The 17,936-nt window shown below is 47.0% G+C and overlaps 1 protein-coding gene across 1 annotated transcript in view; it reads left to right on the forward strand.

Annotated features, from left to right (window-relative positions):
* Positions 1-16,174, forward strand: part of LOC144821933 (uncharacterized) — an 80,582-nt gene extending 64,408 nt beyond the window's left edge. Inside the window, exons 4-5 of the mRNA XM_078679082.1 lie at positions 9,611-9,760; positions 15,158-16,174. Coding sequence (XP_078535208.1) covers positions 9,611-9,760; positions 15,158-15,288 — 281 coding nt within the window. The 3' untranslated portion in view covers positions 15,289-16,174. The remainder of the gene's footprint in view (positions 1-9,610; positions 9,761-15,157) is intronic.
* The last annotated feature ends 1,762 nt before the right edge of the window (positions 16,175-17,936 follow it).

A 17,936-nucleotide genomic window follows, 5' to 3' on the forward strand; every position in this document is an offset into this window, starting at 1 on the left:
CAAAGGGATCTAGGACCAGGTTCTGTTTAAAGGATTTAAGAGGGTTCATAATCATCAACTTGGTTTTGAGGGTATTAATAATCAAGCCTCTCGCATCACAGAAAGCCTTAAATTTGTCCAGGAGCTTCTGAAGACCCACAGGAGTTTTAGAGACCAAAAGGGTACCCTCAGCGAAAAGCAAAGTAGCTATCTTCTGATTTGCCAATCAAGGGGCATCAGCTTGAGTTGAACATAAAAGGTTGACAATCTGGTTGACATAAAGGGAAAACAGGGTAGGGGCCAAAACACACCCTGGCGTACAACGCGCCGGATCTTAATTGGGTCGGTAAGTTGCCCCTGGTTGCCCCACCTCACACGTGCAAAGTTATGTTCATGCATCCTGTCCAAAGGTTCTAGAATTTCGAGGGGCATTCCCATGTTCATGAGGGTTTGTCAGAGTAGGTCTCTGGTGACAAGGTCGAAGGCAATTTTGAGGTCTATAAAGGCAAGATATAAGCTGCCTTTGCCCAACGCAATAACCTTCCGATATAGCAAGAGAAGGCAAAAAATCCTGGTCAATAGTGCTGGTCTTCCGTCAAAAGCCTGCCTGTAAGGGAGAAAGGATGTTCTTCTCATCCATCCAGGTTTGGATTTTAGTTACAAGCGAGCGACAGAAGACCTTTTGACTGCAATCTATCAAGCTAATTGGGCAGTAGTTGGAGGGCTTCGACCTGTCCTCTTTTTAGAAGATTGGAATCATTTCCGCCCCCTCCCACAAGTTCGGAATCTTTCCTCCTCCGGCAATGTCATTGGCCAAGTTCATAAAGTAAGTTTCCCAGTTCACCCTGTCAGCACGGAAGAGATTGCCTAAGCCTGGGGCTTTAGCAGGTATAATTGCATCTATTGAGCTCATAATCTCTTTCCTAGTAAATACAATTATGCTTCGTTGGATATCCAAGCTGGGGGACATCCGAAACCTATCGGTAGTATTACCTAAAGAATATAGCTCATTAAAATGATTGTACCATTTTAATGATGTAATGCTGTTGGCCAGGGTAGGGTTATGTTCAAAATTTGTCTTGGTCACTAACAGCCAGAATTGTCGAGGGTCAGGATGACCAATAGCCTCCTCTAGCTCTTCTCATCTCCCTTCATCCCCTAGCTTTTTGGCCTTTCTGCAGTCAAGGATGCTTACTTGCTCCCTGTTTTTCATAGCTGTGGTCAATCTTGCTCTAGCAAGCCTACAGTCCAGATTGTACCACGGATTTGCTCCAAGGTGGCTACCCCGGAAAGATCTGGTCTTTGAAAAGAGGATGTCTCCTCGTCATGCTTCAACATCCTACGCATGCTACGGAAGATCTTCCGGTGGATCCCCACCGAAACCAGGAAGACGGTCACCCAGGCACTCGGCACCAGCCGACTGGACTATGGTAGCTCCCTCTACGCCGGAACCACAGCCAAACTTCAGAGAAGACTCCAGCGCATTCAGAACGCCTCAGCACAACTCATCCTGGACATGGCTTGGCAGTTCGGGCTGGACTGTTCCCATAAGGCACAGGGTCAGACTGATTTGCATATAGCCATGTCTGAAATGGGGTGGCTGAGTGGGCTAAAGAATGGTGATGGATTAAACCCAGATCAGTTGACTGGGGGTGAGTGTTTGATTTGCTCAAACGCTCCGTCCATAATCCCCTTTTGTATCGCTTTGTACGCCCTAAGTGTGGCAGGGTATGCTCAGACGTGAGTCCCTTGCTCACTTGGCCACTGGATTCAAGATAGCCTGGCTGATGAGGATTATGAATCCCATAAACCGGTCCCAGGATGTTTGTTTCCGGTCCATGGAAGACATGGCTTGGCAGTTCGGGCTGGACTGTTCCCATAAGGCACAGGGTCAGACTGATTTGCATATAGCCATGTCTGAAATGGGGTGGCTGAGTGGGCTAAAGAATGGTGATGGATTAAACCCAGATCAGTTGACTGGGGGTGAGTGTTTGATTTGCTCAAACGTTCCGTTCATCATCCCTTTTTGTATCGCTTCATCCCCCGACACAGCCACATCTCCGGACACCTGAGAGACCTGCACTGGCTCCCCGTCAGCAAGAGAATCACATTCCGACTCCTCACCCACGCACACAAAGCTCTCTACAACCAAGGCCCCAGATACCTCAACGACCGCCTGACCTTCTACACTCCCACCCGCCAGCTACGATCGACCAGCCATGCCCTCGCCGCGCTTCCCCGCATCCGAAGAGCCACAACGGGAGGAAGATCCTTCTCCTACCTGGCGGCCAAGACATGGAACTCCCTCCCCATCCACCTCCGCCTGACCCAAGACCACCTCTCCTTCAGGAAGCAACTCAAGACCTGGTTGTTCGAGCAGTAGCGGACCCCCCCCCCCCAAGCGCCTTGAGACCCTCCGGGTGAGTAGCGCGCTATACAAATGCTTTGATTGATTGATTGATTGATTGATGTGAAAGAAGGTAGCCAATTGCTCGAAGAATGCTCCGTGAAGGCCATTACAGGTGTTCAAAGAGAGAGAGTCACTACTTGCTGGTTCTAATGTCGCTAAATACTCGGCTAGAACTTCATTGCTCTTTTGCATTTTAAGTTTGTGGGCCATTTTAGCCGACGCTTATCATTTGTGACTCGCACTACTTTAATGGAGGGGTAATAAATGATACAAACTGTCTACAACTCTGACTACTACTGCCTCAATGTAAGGGTTATACATGGTACGTACAATCTACAACTCTGACTACAACCACAAAAATGGAGAGATGATACATGGTACGTACAGTCTATCACTGACTATTACTAAATTAATGCACTGATGTAGGGATGATACATGGTATCTGCAGTCTAGGACTGACTACTACTCAATTATTGAATTAATGTACGGACGATACAAGGTATGTATAGTCTGTGACTGACTCTATTGCTACATTAATGTAGGGATAATACATGGTACGTATAGTCTACAACACTGACTAATACTACATTTATGTAGGGATGATACATTGTACCTACAGTCTTCGACTGACTATTACTACATTCATGTAGACATTATACATGGTACATACAGTCTTACAACTCTGACTACTACAGTAATGTAGGGATGAGACATGGTGCGTACAGTCTACGACTCTGACTACGACTACTTTAATGTAGAGATAATGCATGGTATGTACAGTCTACAAATGTGACTACTACTACTTTAATGTAGGAAGGATACATGATATGTGCAGTCTATGACTGAGTACTACTGCATTAATATAGGGATGACACATGGTACATACAGTCTATGACTTTGACTACTACTACGTTAATGTAGTGATGTCACATGGTATGGACAGTCTACAACTCGGACTACTAGTACATTAATGTAGGAATGATACATGGTACGTACGGTCTGCAACTTTTACTACTAATTTATTAATATAGGGATGACACATAATACGTACCGTCTGCAGCTCTGATTACTACTGCATTAATATAGGGATGACCCATTGTACATGTATTTGGCTACTACTACATTGATGTCATTATGACACATGGTTCGTACCGTCTATGACTCTGACTGCTAGTAGATTAATGTAGATGTGATACATGGTGCTTACAGTCTACAACTGATTACTGTAATGGCGTGGATGCAGCAAGTGACTGACTATTGTAATAGGGTGGTATCACAGGGTACACACTCTATGTGCCGGCGACTAGTCTTAAGATGGGGATGAACATGGTCGACAGGTGACTTTTCTAGTTATTGAGTAGCAGACGGTAGATGCAGTTGGTGTCTCTGACATTATGTTGGGGTCATACTATATGAAACCCCACCTGCTGTAAAAGACACACTGTGCCTTTGGTCTGATTCTGACTTTGTAATTATGGTGTTAAAGAGTACCTACTGTATGCGACTCTAACTACTGTGAAAGCAGTGTTAGACAGGGTAAGCGCTGTCCATGACTCCTTCTCAGAAGACGGAGATCTCACTGCAATGTCACTTGTTACTTCACAGGTTATTACATTGGGAACCATTGCATTGTAGTTGTTACATCAGCAGTATTTGTACATTGCATATTATATGGTGGAAAGGATTTCAAAAGTCTTCAAACTTTTTTCTGCTGCCCAATCAACCAGAGTAGTACAATTCTGAGCACCTAGGACCTCAGAGCAGACCCTAGGAACTCTCATGATGTCTGACAGGAGGTCAACTCCAGGGTCTTGCCTGGGTCCAGTTGCTACTGGTCATCTGAGCACTTCAGGAAGGCGGTCGCTACTGCTTGTAGTGTCTTTGTAGCAACAAAGGGGGTCATCCATCTAACTCAGCCAGCCGACGGCTCGGTCCTAGGTACAAGTGGGGAAGTGGGGGGCTGGCCCATCCCTCCAGGTCCCTAACCCTGATCTCAAACAGCAGAAGAACAGAGAAGTAGAGTGTTATGAGGCAACTCCTGGTGGTGCCACTGTTGTGGTTGGTACTAGCTGGTGGGTGGGGTGATTCTTGCTTCCTCTGTAACAAATTGGATAAAAGTTCCAGAGGCAACCCTACCAACGGTTGCCTCTCTGCAAATAGGCCCAAAGAACCATGTGCTAAGCAACTCAAGATGGCCAAAGAGATTATGGATGGTTGGATTATGACACTAGAAATTTAATGTCGAAGGGAAAAAATATGGGGATCATTTATAAACTAAATGTATGATTGTATTGCGCTACCAGCACGCTTGTGTTTTTTTTTTTCTTTCTTCTTCTCTTCTCTTTTTCTGTTTTCTCTTATATACAATGAATACTATATGTACAGTTTCTTTTTTCATATATGTATGCATAATTAATGCAATTTCAGTATTGTAAATATTCTCTCTTGCAATCAATAAAAATTATTTTTTTTTAAAAGAAATGTAATGTCTGTGTTCGAATTTAATTCTTTTTGTTTTCTGTATCCTCTCCTGGGATTCTCGTTTATCATGTACTATGTTTAGATCCAGCATCTGATTGATTAATTATTTTTTGGATATAATGTAATCAGTGTGTTGTTGAATTATTGTCAAGAACTCAATAAAAAAAAAAAAAAAAAAAAAAAGATGGCCAAAGTCATCAACCACACTAAACCTGGGCTCTGGGAGCTAGTGGTGCACATGCAAGGTCACCATGGAACTCAACAGAGTCCTCTGACACTTAAAGGGTGCTGTGGACCCACAACAAACAAGAGACACATGCCTGATAGGACAAAAACCAACAGGGCTCTTCGGCAATCATACAGGGGTTGCACTAGAGTTGTGTTCTGGTCCTGTTTGTTGCCTTTCAAGGGCTCAGTTGTTCTACTTGTGTCTCAGATTAAGCTGTCCGGCAGGATTTGATACTGGTGTGCGAAGAGGAGGGGCAGTAGCCACCACCCTGAAGGTCCAGGTGCTGTCAGAGGAGTCATCCCTGCTCATTCAGATCAACCTGTCAATCAAAGTGAACCATTGTGTAGCTCCTAGGAGGAATCTCACATTCCATTGAGGTAAAGCATTTGATTGACAGCTGCTGGAGGGTTAATGTTGATTAGCGTGCAGGAGCTTCAGGCAGAGAAAAGGTAACATTCAAAAAGTACATACATATGTAGTAAGGATCCCACTTAACCACTGAGTTGGGTGTTTAATAATTGTTAAAAAGGGTGGTTAAATTATTGTTCTAGCCGGTCCCACACTCAAGATAACAAAATAAATATGTTAACCTGTCCTTTAGTATTGTCCTAGGATAGCAAGGGCTCCGACTGTGATAATATATTTTGGGGCTACTCGCTGTAAGAACATGGTGCAACTAAAATCCTTGCATATACCATTTTTTAAATACAATGCACTCTTCCTGGTGGGCTACGAAGCCTAAATAGGGTTGACCTTTTAATATTTGACAGGATGGACTTCTGCTGTCAAATGGTTATGTTGACAGGTCGGGCTGCAGGTTTAAATTTCAGACGTCAGGCTAGTTTAGCAGGCCTGGGTCCATGTTTTCCTTGTCACACAAGCAGATGGCACAATAAGTGCTGCAGTTCACAGATGACATTTAACTTTCCATTTCATTTGTATAGCTTCTATACAGTATCATTTGACTTTGGAGTGCAGTTCAGTATGAGAGTTTGCATGTGTTGGGGCGCGGATGACACACACTGTTCACTGGACAGCAGTGCCCCGGTGAGCCTAATAACAATAATAATAATAATTAATAATTATAAAAAATAAATAAAAAAAAAATAAATAAAAATTAAATAAAAATAAAAAAAAAAATAACATTCAGCAAAGAATGGGGAAGACTGTGAAAAAATGTAATTTTCTCACAATGTACATGGAAGCAATGGATTTGTAAACACTACCCAAGAACTGCATCACCCAAGAATAGCTCCAAACATGAAGACAAGAAAAGATTGTCAGCTGCATGTTCTACCGTAGAGAGGTGGGGTCATACAGCTTTCATGCTGGGAAACTCAGATGCTTTCAGTCATCCAGGCGCTCTCCTGAGACTACAGGAAGAGCTCTCTCTTTGCCACAGTGTTATTGCAGCACCGGGACTCCTGATCTCTGAATAAAACTGGAAAAACACTCCTGGGGGCATATTTACAAGCACCTATCGCCATGAGGATGTCACTTTTTTCAACGTTCCTGTGGCGATAGGGGGGTTCTACTTATTTACAAGGCAGCGTTACCTTAAAGAGGCTTAAAGCTGCCTTGAAAATAAGGCCAGCTTTCAGGATATGGTTAGCGTGAAAGGGGACGGCAATGGGTGTTGCAGTGGGCGTTCCACCGCATCACCCATTGAGTCTAATGCTGCTTCCCATTTACAAGTGAGACACAAATAGGAAGCAGCGCCAGAATTAAGACCAGGGACAATCTGGTCTTACCCTGGCCAAATGAGGAAACATGTTTCATTTCTGCATGTTTTTGCTGTTTCCATATGTGCTGTATTGTGCAGCACATATGAAAACAGCATAAAGCCAATGATTGTTTATGTACAGGAAGGTCCCCCTTCCTGCTACATTAGGCAGCACACATAGAAGTTCAAAAACAAATTTAAAGATTGTTTATGTGCCGGAAGGGGTTCTTTCCTGCACTTAAACAATCGTTCCCCTTCACGCAGACACCCTTGCACTATGGTGCAAGGGTACCTGCATTGGCGCTAGGCTGCTAAGTATAGTGCCACTGCAGGGGGAAACACAGGGCTGCAACATATTCTTGTGAATATGTCACAGCCCTGCATTTCAGAGGTGGGGGAGCTTGTTGTTAAGCCAAGGAGGCAAACGACACGCGCCACCACTTCTTTGTAAATAAGCCCTCTGGTCTCGCCCACCCTGCCAAGGCTTCCTGGAAAGGCATATAGTGTCCAGGCCGCCTCAGCCAGGTATCCAGATGGTACTTTGCAGTTTCTGGAGCAGCTGCCCTCCCACACAGGAAGGAGCACTACTGTAGCTTTTGTGTCCACGAATCAGTCAATTGCAGGCCAGCCATCTGCCTCTTAGAAAGAGGTTCCGGTACTGGCAGTAGCAGCTTCAACGCTATGACACAGCACTCAGCAACTATCACCGGCAGATCAAAGAAGCCAAGAAAGCAGCCATCACCACCAGCATCGACTCTGCTGTGTACAACACAAAGGAATTCTCCAACCCGACAGCCATAGGGAACACCACCACCCATCCCAAGAACTTAGCAACACCCTCTCAGACTAAATCCAAAGTAAGATCACCAACATCGACAGTAATTTCAACATCCAACCTGCTATCTTCAATCCCGACAAAGTCAAACAACCAGCGAATACAAGCCAAACCATCACCACATAGCCAAAGCTCCGAGGTGCCCACTGACCCCTGCACCCACCACCTTTACAACTCACATCGAAGCCAATCAGCAGGCAACTCAACAGCATCCTCAACACCTCCATCTCCACGGCAACCTTCCGGACAGATGGAAACTCGCAGATGTCAGACCCCTCCTAAAGGAAGCCTCAGCTGATCTCAAAAAACCCGAAAGATATCATCTGATCTCCCTGCTCCACTACCTGACCAAAGATCGCACGAAGCTATCAACCAGCAGCTCCCTGATTTCCTGGACATAAACCACCTGCTGAACGCCTCTCAATCAGGATTCCATGACTTCGACAGCACTGAGACTGCGCTGATTGCCTCTACAGATGACGTCAGAACCTCCTCGACCTCTCCACAGCATTCATCCCCATCTCCCACAACACTCTCACCAATAGACTTTACAATATAGGCATACAGCAAGACTCCTTTAGGTAGATCACCTCCTTCCTTACAACACACGCACAGAGCATCCAACTCCCTCCCTTGATCTCCACACTCAAAGAACACCATATGCGGCATGCCACAAAGATCAAGCCTCAGCCCCACCCTGTTCAGCATCTGCAGGACCCTCCTTGCAGAAGTTGTCAGACCCCACAGACTCAACATGATCTCCTATGCAGAAAACACACAACTGATCCTCTTTCTCACTGAGGACACCAACACTAAAAGCAACGTACCAACTTCTGCAACGTCTTGACCAATGTAACCAAATTAATGAGAGACAACTGCCTCCAACTCAACTCTAAGAAAACTGAAGTACTGATTTTCAGGAAGAACACCTCAACATGGGACCACAATTGGTGGCTTGCCGAACTCGGACCCACCCCCACATAGACCTACCATGCATGCAACCTCAGCATCATTCTCTACAGCCAACTAATCATGAAACAACAAGTCAATGCAGATGCCTCCTCCTGCTACCACACAGTTTGCATGCTCAAAAGACCATCACTCTGACCCTCGTCACAAGCCGCCTTGACTACTGCAATGCCCTCTATGCTGGCATCTCCACCCAGCTCCTCGCAAAACCCCTCCAGGACGTCCTTCAATGAACTTGTATCGCCCCCCAACAGAGAGACCGCCACTGGCTCACCATCCAGAAAAGATATCTGTTGAAGATCCTCACGCACGACTACAAAGCCATCCTTAACCTAGAAGCTGACTACCTCAACTATAAACTGAACTTTCACGAACACACTAGCCAGCAGTGCTCCTCTTCACTCACCCTTGCACCCCTGTATCTGTCTCATGGGTGGCCGCTCCTTCTACTACATCGCTGCCAAGACTTGGAATAACCTTTCCCCCGAACTCTGTGCATATCGCTCGCTGGCATACTTTAACCCCTTAGCTGCGGCGGCTATTCCGCCTAAGCGCTAAGGGGGAGGGGCGGCGGCGCGGCGCTCCCGTACTCGTGACAGAACCGCTCCGTCACGAGCCTCGGGTGGGCTGTGCTTGTGATGGAACGGTTCCGTCACGGCCCCACCCGCTCATCAGAACGCTCAGCGCAGGCGCGGAATTTGCACCGCGCAGGCGCAGCGAGCGTGCCGTGACGGAACCGTTCCGTCACCAGCACAGCCCACCTGAGGCTCGTGACGGAACGGTTCCGTCACGAGCACGCAACGGGTTAAAAAGAGACTAAAGACTTGGCTCTTTGACGGAGACACAGAGCCTAGATTTCCCCAGGGGTGACAGTGTAGCGCTTTGCAAATGCTGTTTGATTGATTGATTGATTTTATTGATTTCTCAGTGGTATAACATGTACAGTACTTGTCTTCTTATTTGTTCCACTCTCTGTTGTTTTAGCACTTGTTGTCGATGAAAGCCTCAATGGATATAAATGTGGAGAGTGCATTCATGACCGGTCCCCAGATGCCTGCACAACCAAAAAGGAGGTTCTGTGCTCCGGGCAGGAGAAGACGTGCCTCTTCCTCTCTGGAACAATGATCCTACCAGGTGACATACAGTTTTTTGTAATTTTGAGTTGTCTAAGACTCTACATGTCCAAACCTAGTAGCATTTCATAAAATTGAATGGCTTGTCCAATTCTTCACACATATGGATAATAGCTGGTTTTCAAGAAGAATCTATTCCGTCTGGAAGACTGGTTAACTCCAGCTAGGTTTCCATTCTCATACATACCATTTGAACATTGCAAAATAAGTAGGTATGGGCCCGACTCGCGGGATTCAATGTAGCGTAATCATGTGAAAAATGCTTGAGGATTACATACAAGATTACTAATTACTGGTGAGAAGAGTAATTCGATGATTAGTGCTATTTCTTAGCACAAATATGCCCCATCTCATTCAAAATGGATTTCAGAATTTTGCTCAAAGAAATAGCACCTAAGGGGGGCGCTAGGTGGCACACGACCAAGATGGCCACACGCCTGTGAGGCTCTGACAGCTTGGCTGCATGATATTACAATTATCCTACCTTCTACTTGGCTGATCCTGACCAAAAGGCCTGCCACTTGTCCCTCAACATCCTGCCTTAACAGTTGTTGTGTCATATCTGGTATCCCCTTGGGATCGTGTTTCCCCTTCTCTTCGGCCGTCTTTGGAGAATGAACTCAGCCCGGGCAGGATCAGACAGAAGCAATCGATCTCTGCTCGGGCTGAGCACGGGGATACACGATGTCATGGGATACCAGACAGGCTCAAGCTATAAATTAACTTGCTTCTCTAAATACTGGAGCCACTGCTGCACAAGAGACAGGAAGCAAATCCAAAGCAGTACAAAGAAGGAACGGTTAAATACATTAACATTAAATTTATACACAGAGTCGAAGTGAAAGAATGGAATGCTTATTTTCCAACAAGTACAAAGAAAAGAAAGGTGAAATTAATAAACATTAAATAAATGCACGCACGGAGTCACAGTGAAAGAATGGATTTATTTGTGTGGCAAGTAGTACAAAGAAGGAAGCAGTGAAATAAATGAAAAATAAATACATGCACGAGTCAGAGTGAAAGAAGGGAATTTTTAGTTTTTGAAGCAAGTTGCAAGTAGTACAAAGAAGGAAGTGTGAAATACATGAAAATTAAACACATGTACGGAGTCAGAGTGGAAGAAAGGATTTTTTTATTTTTTAAACAAATGGCAAGTAGTACAAAGAAGGAAAAGTCAAATAAGTGAAAATTAAACATATGCACAGAGTCGGAGTGAAAGAATGGAATTTTTATTTTTGAGATGGAATCACATTGTAAATTAAAACCTGAGGAGAGAGAATGACTGAGCAGGGAACATAGCTGAAAAGGTTTTAGATTGCTATGTATGACATTCTCATAAATTCAGTGTAATTATGAGTGACATTTCAACAACTATCAATCAATAATTTGTAAAGTGCAGCACTCACCTGTGAGAGTCTCAAGGCGCTGGGGGATAGGCGCTACTGCTCAAACAGCCAGGTCTTGAGGCATCTCCTGAAGGCCAGTAGGTTCTGGGTCTGCCGTAGGTCGATGGGGAGGGCGTTCCATGTCTTGTCGACGAGGTGGGAGAACGATCTTCCGCCGGTGGTACGGGGTGTAGAAGGTGAGTTGTGTGTTGAGGTACGCTGGGCCGGCGTTGTGGAGGGCCTTGTAGGCATGGGTGAGGAGCTTGAAGGATATCCTCTTGTTGACGGGGAGCCAGTGTAGGTCTCTCAGGTGTTTTGTGATGTGGCAGGGGATGTTGAGGATAAGGCGTGCAGAGGCGTTCTGTATTCGTTGGAGTCGCATCTGGAGTTTGGCCGGGCTCTTGCTTAGAGCGCGTTGCCGTAGTCCAGTTTGCTGCTGACGAGGGCCTGGGTGACCGTCCTTCTGGTCTCGGTGGGGATCCATTTGTAGATATTGCGGAGCATATGGAGGGTGTTGAAGCAGGAGGATGAGACGGTGTTGACTTGCTGGGTCTTTGATAGCGGTGAGTCTAGGATGATTCCCTGGTTGTGTGTGTGGTCGGTGGGTTTCGGTGCGACTCCCAGTTTTGCCGGCCACCGAGTCATCCCAGGCGGAGGGAGTGGATCCGAGGATGAGGACCTCCGTCTTGTCCGAGTTCAGCTTCAGGCGGCTGTTCGTCTTCCATTCGGCGATGGTCTTCATTCCCTCGTGGAGGTTGGTTTTGGCTGTGGTGCGGTCATTGGTGATGGAGAGGATCAGCTTGGTGTAGTCGGTGTATGAGATGATGTTGAGGTGGCGCAATCGGACGATGTTGGTGAGCGGTGCCATGTAGATTTTGAAGAGTGTCGGGCTGAGTGAGGATCCTTGGGGTATACCGGAGATGATCTTGGTGGCTTCCGAGCGAAAGGGGGGACACTCTGTGTTCTGCCGATGAGGAAAGAGGTGATCCAGTGCAGTTCTTTATCGCAGATCCTTACGTTGTGGAGGCATGTGTGTAGGGTGTGGTGGCAGACGATGTCGAAGGCGGCGACAGATCCAGGAGGATAAGGGCCACGGTTTCACCGCTGTCTAACAGGGTCCTCATGTCATCGGTGGCGGCGATGAAGACAGTTTCAGTGCTGTGGTTGCTGCGGAATCCCGATTGGGATGCGTCCACACATTTGTTCTCTTTGAGGAATCGTGTCAGTTGCTTGTTTAAAAAAATATAAACATAAGCATGTCACATGAAATTGTCCACCATTCCCTACCCCCCTCCACCCTCCACCCTCCACCCTCCACCCATCCCTCCCAGAATCTCAGAGAAAATACACATGGATACAGTGGTGCTCCACCTATCGCAACTTGGCACATTGCCGTCTATATCCTCCCCCGCATGCGCCGGGACAACAGGGTGGCCTGACCACCTTCTTTCACAGTCCTCCATCCAGACCATAATAGCATCTCCATTCCCCCCACACTCTTTGAACTTCTTAGTGCAACCTCTAGCTTTGTATGTGACCCTCTCCGCTGCCATGTATATATCCATGCCTCATCTCCATTCATCTAGTCGAGGAGGTATGGGAGCGCCCCAAGCTCTAGCCACATCTCTCTTAGCTACCACCAAAGCCAGTGTAAGGATCCACTTCATTTGTTATACCCAACAGAACCAGTTTAGGCTCCATTGGGAGGGTCGTTTCCAGTATGTAACTTAATTCACTTAATACCTTGGCCCTGTAGTCCTGGATTACACAGCAGTCCCAGATGGTATGTTAAAGTCTCCCTTCACATACCCACAACGCAGACAGTTAGGATCACTGTCCCGCCCCATCCGTTGCAATCGGTGTCTATCGTAATAAACCCTATAGAGGATTTTAAATTGTATGAGCTGAAGCCGAGACTTTATCGCGATTTCCCTGGGGTGCATCAAGGCTGTCTCCCAGTCAAGTGTGTCGATCTCCCCCAGATTTAGTTCCCACGTTCCTTTCAATTTCACTAGTCCGTCAAGCATATTGTTAATCAACATTGTTATAGGTCAGGGAAACTAGTTTAGTCGGGACGTGCTCCTGCAGCAGACAGCCCTCAAGCGGTGCATACTCCGGCAGGGGACCTGTGAGCACCGTCTCTGACCTCCATGCATGACGTACCTGCTCCTATTTCAAGTTCTGAGTATGATGCAGTCCATACTCCACCCTCAACGCCTGGAAGTAGTTCAGAGCTCCCCTTTTCAGCAGATCTCCCAGAACAGAGATACCAATGTCATCCCACCTTTTAAACCCCTTCAGTTTATGCAAATCCTTTAACCATGTACATTGCCATATCGGTGTTTGTTTAGTCGGTTTGTGTACCCAGTCAATCCTCTTAGTCGCCCTCTCCCATGTCCCTATCGCTTACCAGTCACACTTGTACACGTCGGCTTAGTTGCGATTTTCTACTGTGGAAAAAGTTTTGACAGCGGTGCAAATGGCGATTCTTAATAAACGTGCACTGTTGCAGGAAAAATGCATTTTAGTTGTTACTCTTTATCCTGCCACGGAGGCAGTGACGAAAGCCAGTGTACCCAAATCAAAGGCTTTGCACCCACAGTGGATACAATGGGTCACGTCCTTGACATCCCCAGATGTCTCATTCATTTTTGAATTCTCTCTGCAGACTCAGGAGTTTTTGCAGTGAATTTGTTCTTACTGTTCTCTGACCATGCGCCCACTTGAGGATATTCATTGTATGATATACACTGTCGGTGGTGCGCAGGCTGCTACCGGTTCAAAGCACGCATATGTATCGGCCTGCGCAATAGTGGTTGGTACTATGGTTGCTGGTGAGTTCAAGTCCGTTGTCGTGCATACACAGACATTAGGGGACTGTACCGCCCAATTGGCGGAGCTTCATGCTCTGATGCTTGCATTGGAGTACGCAGATCCTAGTGTGACTACTCTTATCGTAAGTGACTCTTACTACTGTGTTCAATCATACAATGACAAATTATCCTTTTGGACTCAAAATGACTATGGTGACTCCACTTGTGCTGTGGTAAGTTTACGAGGGCAAGCAGGAAAATTAAATGCTAGAACGCCTACTGCCAATATTTCTTAACACGGACGATAGCAGCAGGTTGTTGCCACTCGTATTGAGAAAGTTGCAGATCAAGGTGAGAATGTCACTCAAGTCGATGATCTCTTTGAGCGTCAGAAAGAAGCAGAACCCTCTGGCGCACTGTGTGATGTCATTTGCGCTGATTTTACTATGCAGGAGGATCTACCGGCACAAAAAAATAAGCATAGGTAGCGTGTTGTACCAAAACTCTGCCACTCACAGAACTCCACACAATCTCACCATTTTTATGTAACTCACTCACTCATTTTATTTAACACGGAATTCTACAGGGTGAAACTCTGTGACATCTGCCCACACCTACAAAGAAGCTAACAATAGATGTTTGTATCTGGTGAGTCTAGCCATCTCATGTCTTGATTCTAGGATGCTCAGAGAGTGTCTGAGGAGCTTAGGGTTTCCAGACAGAGTGCCTGAGGTCATGAGAGCTTGTATATGGTGAGTCTGGTGATTTTAGGTCTTATTCCTATTCTCTTCAGGTACAAGCTAGCTCTTATACCCTTATGCACTCCATCTGGAAACCCTAAGCTCCCCGGATACTCACTGAAGTACCGGTACAAACTTTAAGCACCTAAAGCATCCCAGAAACAAGACATTCAAGCCTCTTCTGCTATCTCTACTCCATTGATTCCCAGCCTCTCTCCGTGCTTCCTTCATCCTGTGTTCACTTATCTCTGTCTTCATTCCTTCTTGTCTCAAGCTGGCCCCATCTCCTTCAAGTTCATCTCAGAGGCTCTGCAGTGGCCCCATTAATGCTCTATCTGCCTTGTCTACTCCATTGATCCTCTGCCTCCTTCCATTCCATCTTTTCATTCTTCCTTCATCTTATGAAACCCTTGGATCTAACAGTCCTCTTCAATTCTGTGTCTTAACCTTTCTTCTGCAGGTGAAGATGCAGTAGCGTACAGCGAGTTTGGATGCATAACCAACAATTTTTGCAGAAAAGGCGGTTTCCAACTTCAAGGTTTACAGCTGCAGAATTCTGATCTTAAGTGTGCACCTGCCATCAAAGTTTGAGAACACCTTCCGCACCATCAACATGCCCATGTGCCAGCCGAGTGTACCTTATTATATCCAGTACACATGTATCTGTATGTGCATGGCCATGTAACATGCCACTGCATGCTTAGACATTAGCTGATTCTAGTGCTACAGATGCCCTTAAGCTACATCACTGCCCTTGCCTCCTCTGTGACCTCTCAGAGCAGCTCCTACTGATCCAGGCCAGTTCCAGAAGCCTTTAAGATGCATCAGACCCTTAGAAGCAAGCTGTCTTGATATAATACTGGCAGGACATGACATCATCAGCTGCCTCCTGCCAACCCACAGGACATGATGACATCTGCTTCCTCCTCCCATCCCACAGGACATTGTCATCTGCTTCCTTCTCCCATCCCACAAAACATGACGTCATCTGCTTCCCTCTCCTATCCCACAGGACATGACATCACCTGCTTCCCCCTCCTATCCCACAGGACATGACATCACCTGCTTTCCCCTCCCACAGGACATGACGTCACCTGCTTCCCCCTCCTATCCCACAGGACATGAGGTCACCTGCTTCTTCCTCCTATCCCACAGGACATGAGGTCACCTGCTTCCCCCTCCTATCCCACAGGACATGACGTCATCTGCTTCCTTCTCCTATCCCACAGGACATGACGTCACCTGTTTCCCCCTCCTATCCCACAGGGCATGCCGTCATCTGCTTCCCCCTCCCCTTCCATCCTACAGGACATGACGTCACCTGCTTCCCCCTCCTATCCCACAGGGCATGCCATCATCTGCTTCCCCCTCCCCTTCCATCCTACAGGACATGACGTCACCTGTTTCCCCCTCCTATCCCACAGGGCATGCCGTCATCTGCTTCCCCCTCCCCTTCCATCCTACAGGACATGACGGCATCTGCATTCTCCTCCCATCCCACAGAACATGCTGTCATCTGCTTGCACCTCCCATCCCAAATGACATGTTGTTATATGCCTCCTCCTCCCATCCCACAGGACATGACGTCATCTGCTGCCTCCTCCCATCCCCCAGGACATTATGTAATCTGCTTCCTCCTCAAATCCCCCAGGACATGAGGTCATCTGCTTCCCTCTTCTATCCCACAGGGCATGACGTCACCTGCTTCCCTCTCCCATCCTACAGTACATTATCGTCACCTGCTTCCCCCTCCTATCCCACAGGACATGACGTCACCTGCTTCCCCCTCCTATCCCACAGGGCATGACGTCACCTGCTTCCTTCTCCCATCCCACAGGACATGACGTCACCTGCTTCCCCCTCCTATCCCACAGGGCATGCCGTCATCTGCTTCCTTCTCCCATCCCACAGGACATGACGTCATCTGCTTCCCTCTCCTATCCCACAGGGCATGACGTCACCTGCTTCCCTCTCCCATCCTACAGGACATGACGTCACCTGCTTCCCCCTCCTATCCCACAGGACATGATGTCATCTTCCTCCCTCTCTCATTTGAAAGGAATGGCCATTCTGCCCATGGACTCGGTGACCTCCAAGCAGCTTCTGTGAGTAAGACCTTACCAGACTCTACTGGGCCCTATCGACCCCATCAGGCATCATCCACCACTCTTGTGGTTGAAAAGAACCAAACACAAGGACAGGGATTCGCCTGTTCCTAATAAGTTGGCCGCAGTAGTGAACTGGCATTCTCTGTCACAAAAACTTTAAATGACAATGTGTTGATTTCCATGACACTGCAAATTAAACAAAAGTAATAAATATTAATTTAAGCTAATAGAAGTTTGACTCTGTATTTATGGTCATTTAATAACATTTTTAAAAGGGGAATCCAGTTAAAAATACATACCTTTGACCAGTGGTTACTTATTGCCTGCAGAGGCCGCTATCCAAGAAACAAAATTGAACAAGTGTGCACCCTGGTATTGAGTGCATCGTGAAGGCTGCGCGTTTGTGAATGAACCGCTCTCTGTGACGTAGATGAGTGCCAGGGATGTGATGATAGGTCAGCGTCATTCATGCCCACGGGCACTGATGGATTCACCAATGGTGGCTCTCAGAGTAGTGGGTGTCATGGAGACTGCACATGAGTGGCCATTCTCCCAGGATTACCAAAGCCTGAGTCTGACACTTGTCATGTGACTAGAGTGGTTGATGCTCACGTTAGTATGTGTGAGCTCTTATACATTGCAGACCTCACTGCAAGAGACGGAGTGCAGTGCAGGGACAGTACAGAGGGCCGTTAGGGAACAGTACAGAGGGCCGTTCAGGAACAGTACAGAGGGCCGTTCAGGAACAGTACAGAGGGCCGTTAAGGAACAGTACAGAGGGCCGTTCAGGAACAGTACAGAGGGCCGTTAAGGAACAGTACAGAGGGCTGTTCAGGAACAGTACAGAGGGCCGTTAAGGAACAGTACAGAGGGCCGTTAAGGAACAGTACAGAGGGCCGTTAAGGAACAGTACAGAGGGCCGTTCAGGAACAGTACAGAGGGCCGTTCAGGAACAGTACAGAGGGCCGTTCAGGAACAGTACAGAGGGCCGTTCAGGAACAGTACAGAGGGCCGTTAAGGAACAGTACAGAGGGCCGTTAAGGAACAGTACAGAGGGCCGTTAAGGAACAGTACAGAGGGCCGTTCAGGAACAGTACAGAGGGCCGTTCAGGAACAGTACAGAGGGCCGTT

The sequence above is a fragment of the Lissotriton helveticus genome, chromosome 2_2 (assembly GCF_964261635.1).
Source record: "Lissotriton helveticus chromosome 2_2, aLisHel1.1, whole genome shotgun sequence".
Lineage (NCBI taxonomy): Eukaryota > Metazoa > Chordata > Amphibia > Caudata > Salamandridae > Lissotriton > Lissotriton helveticus.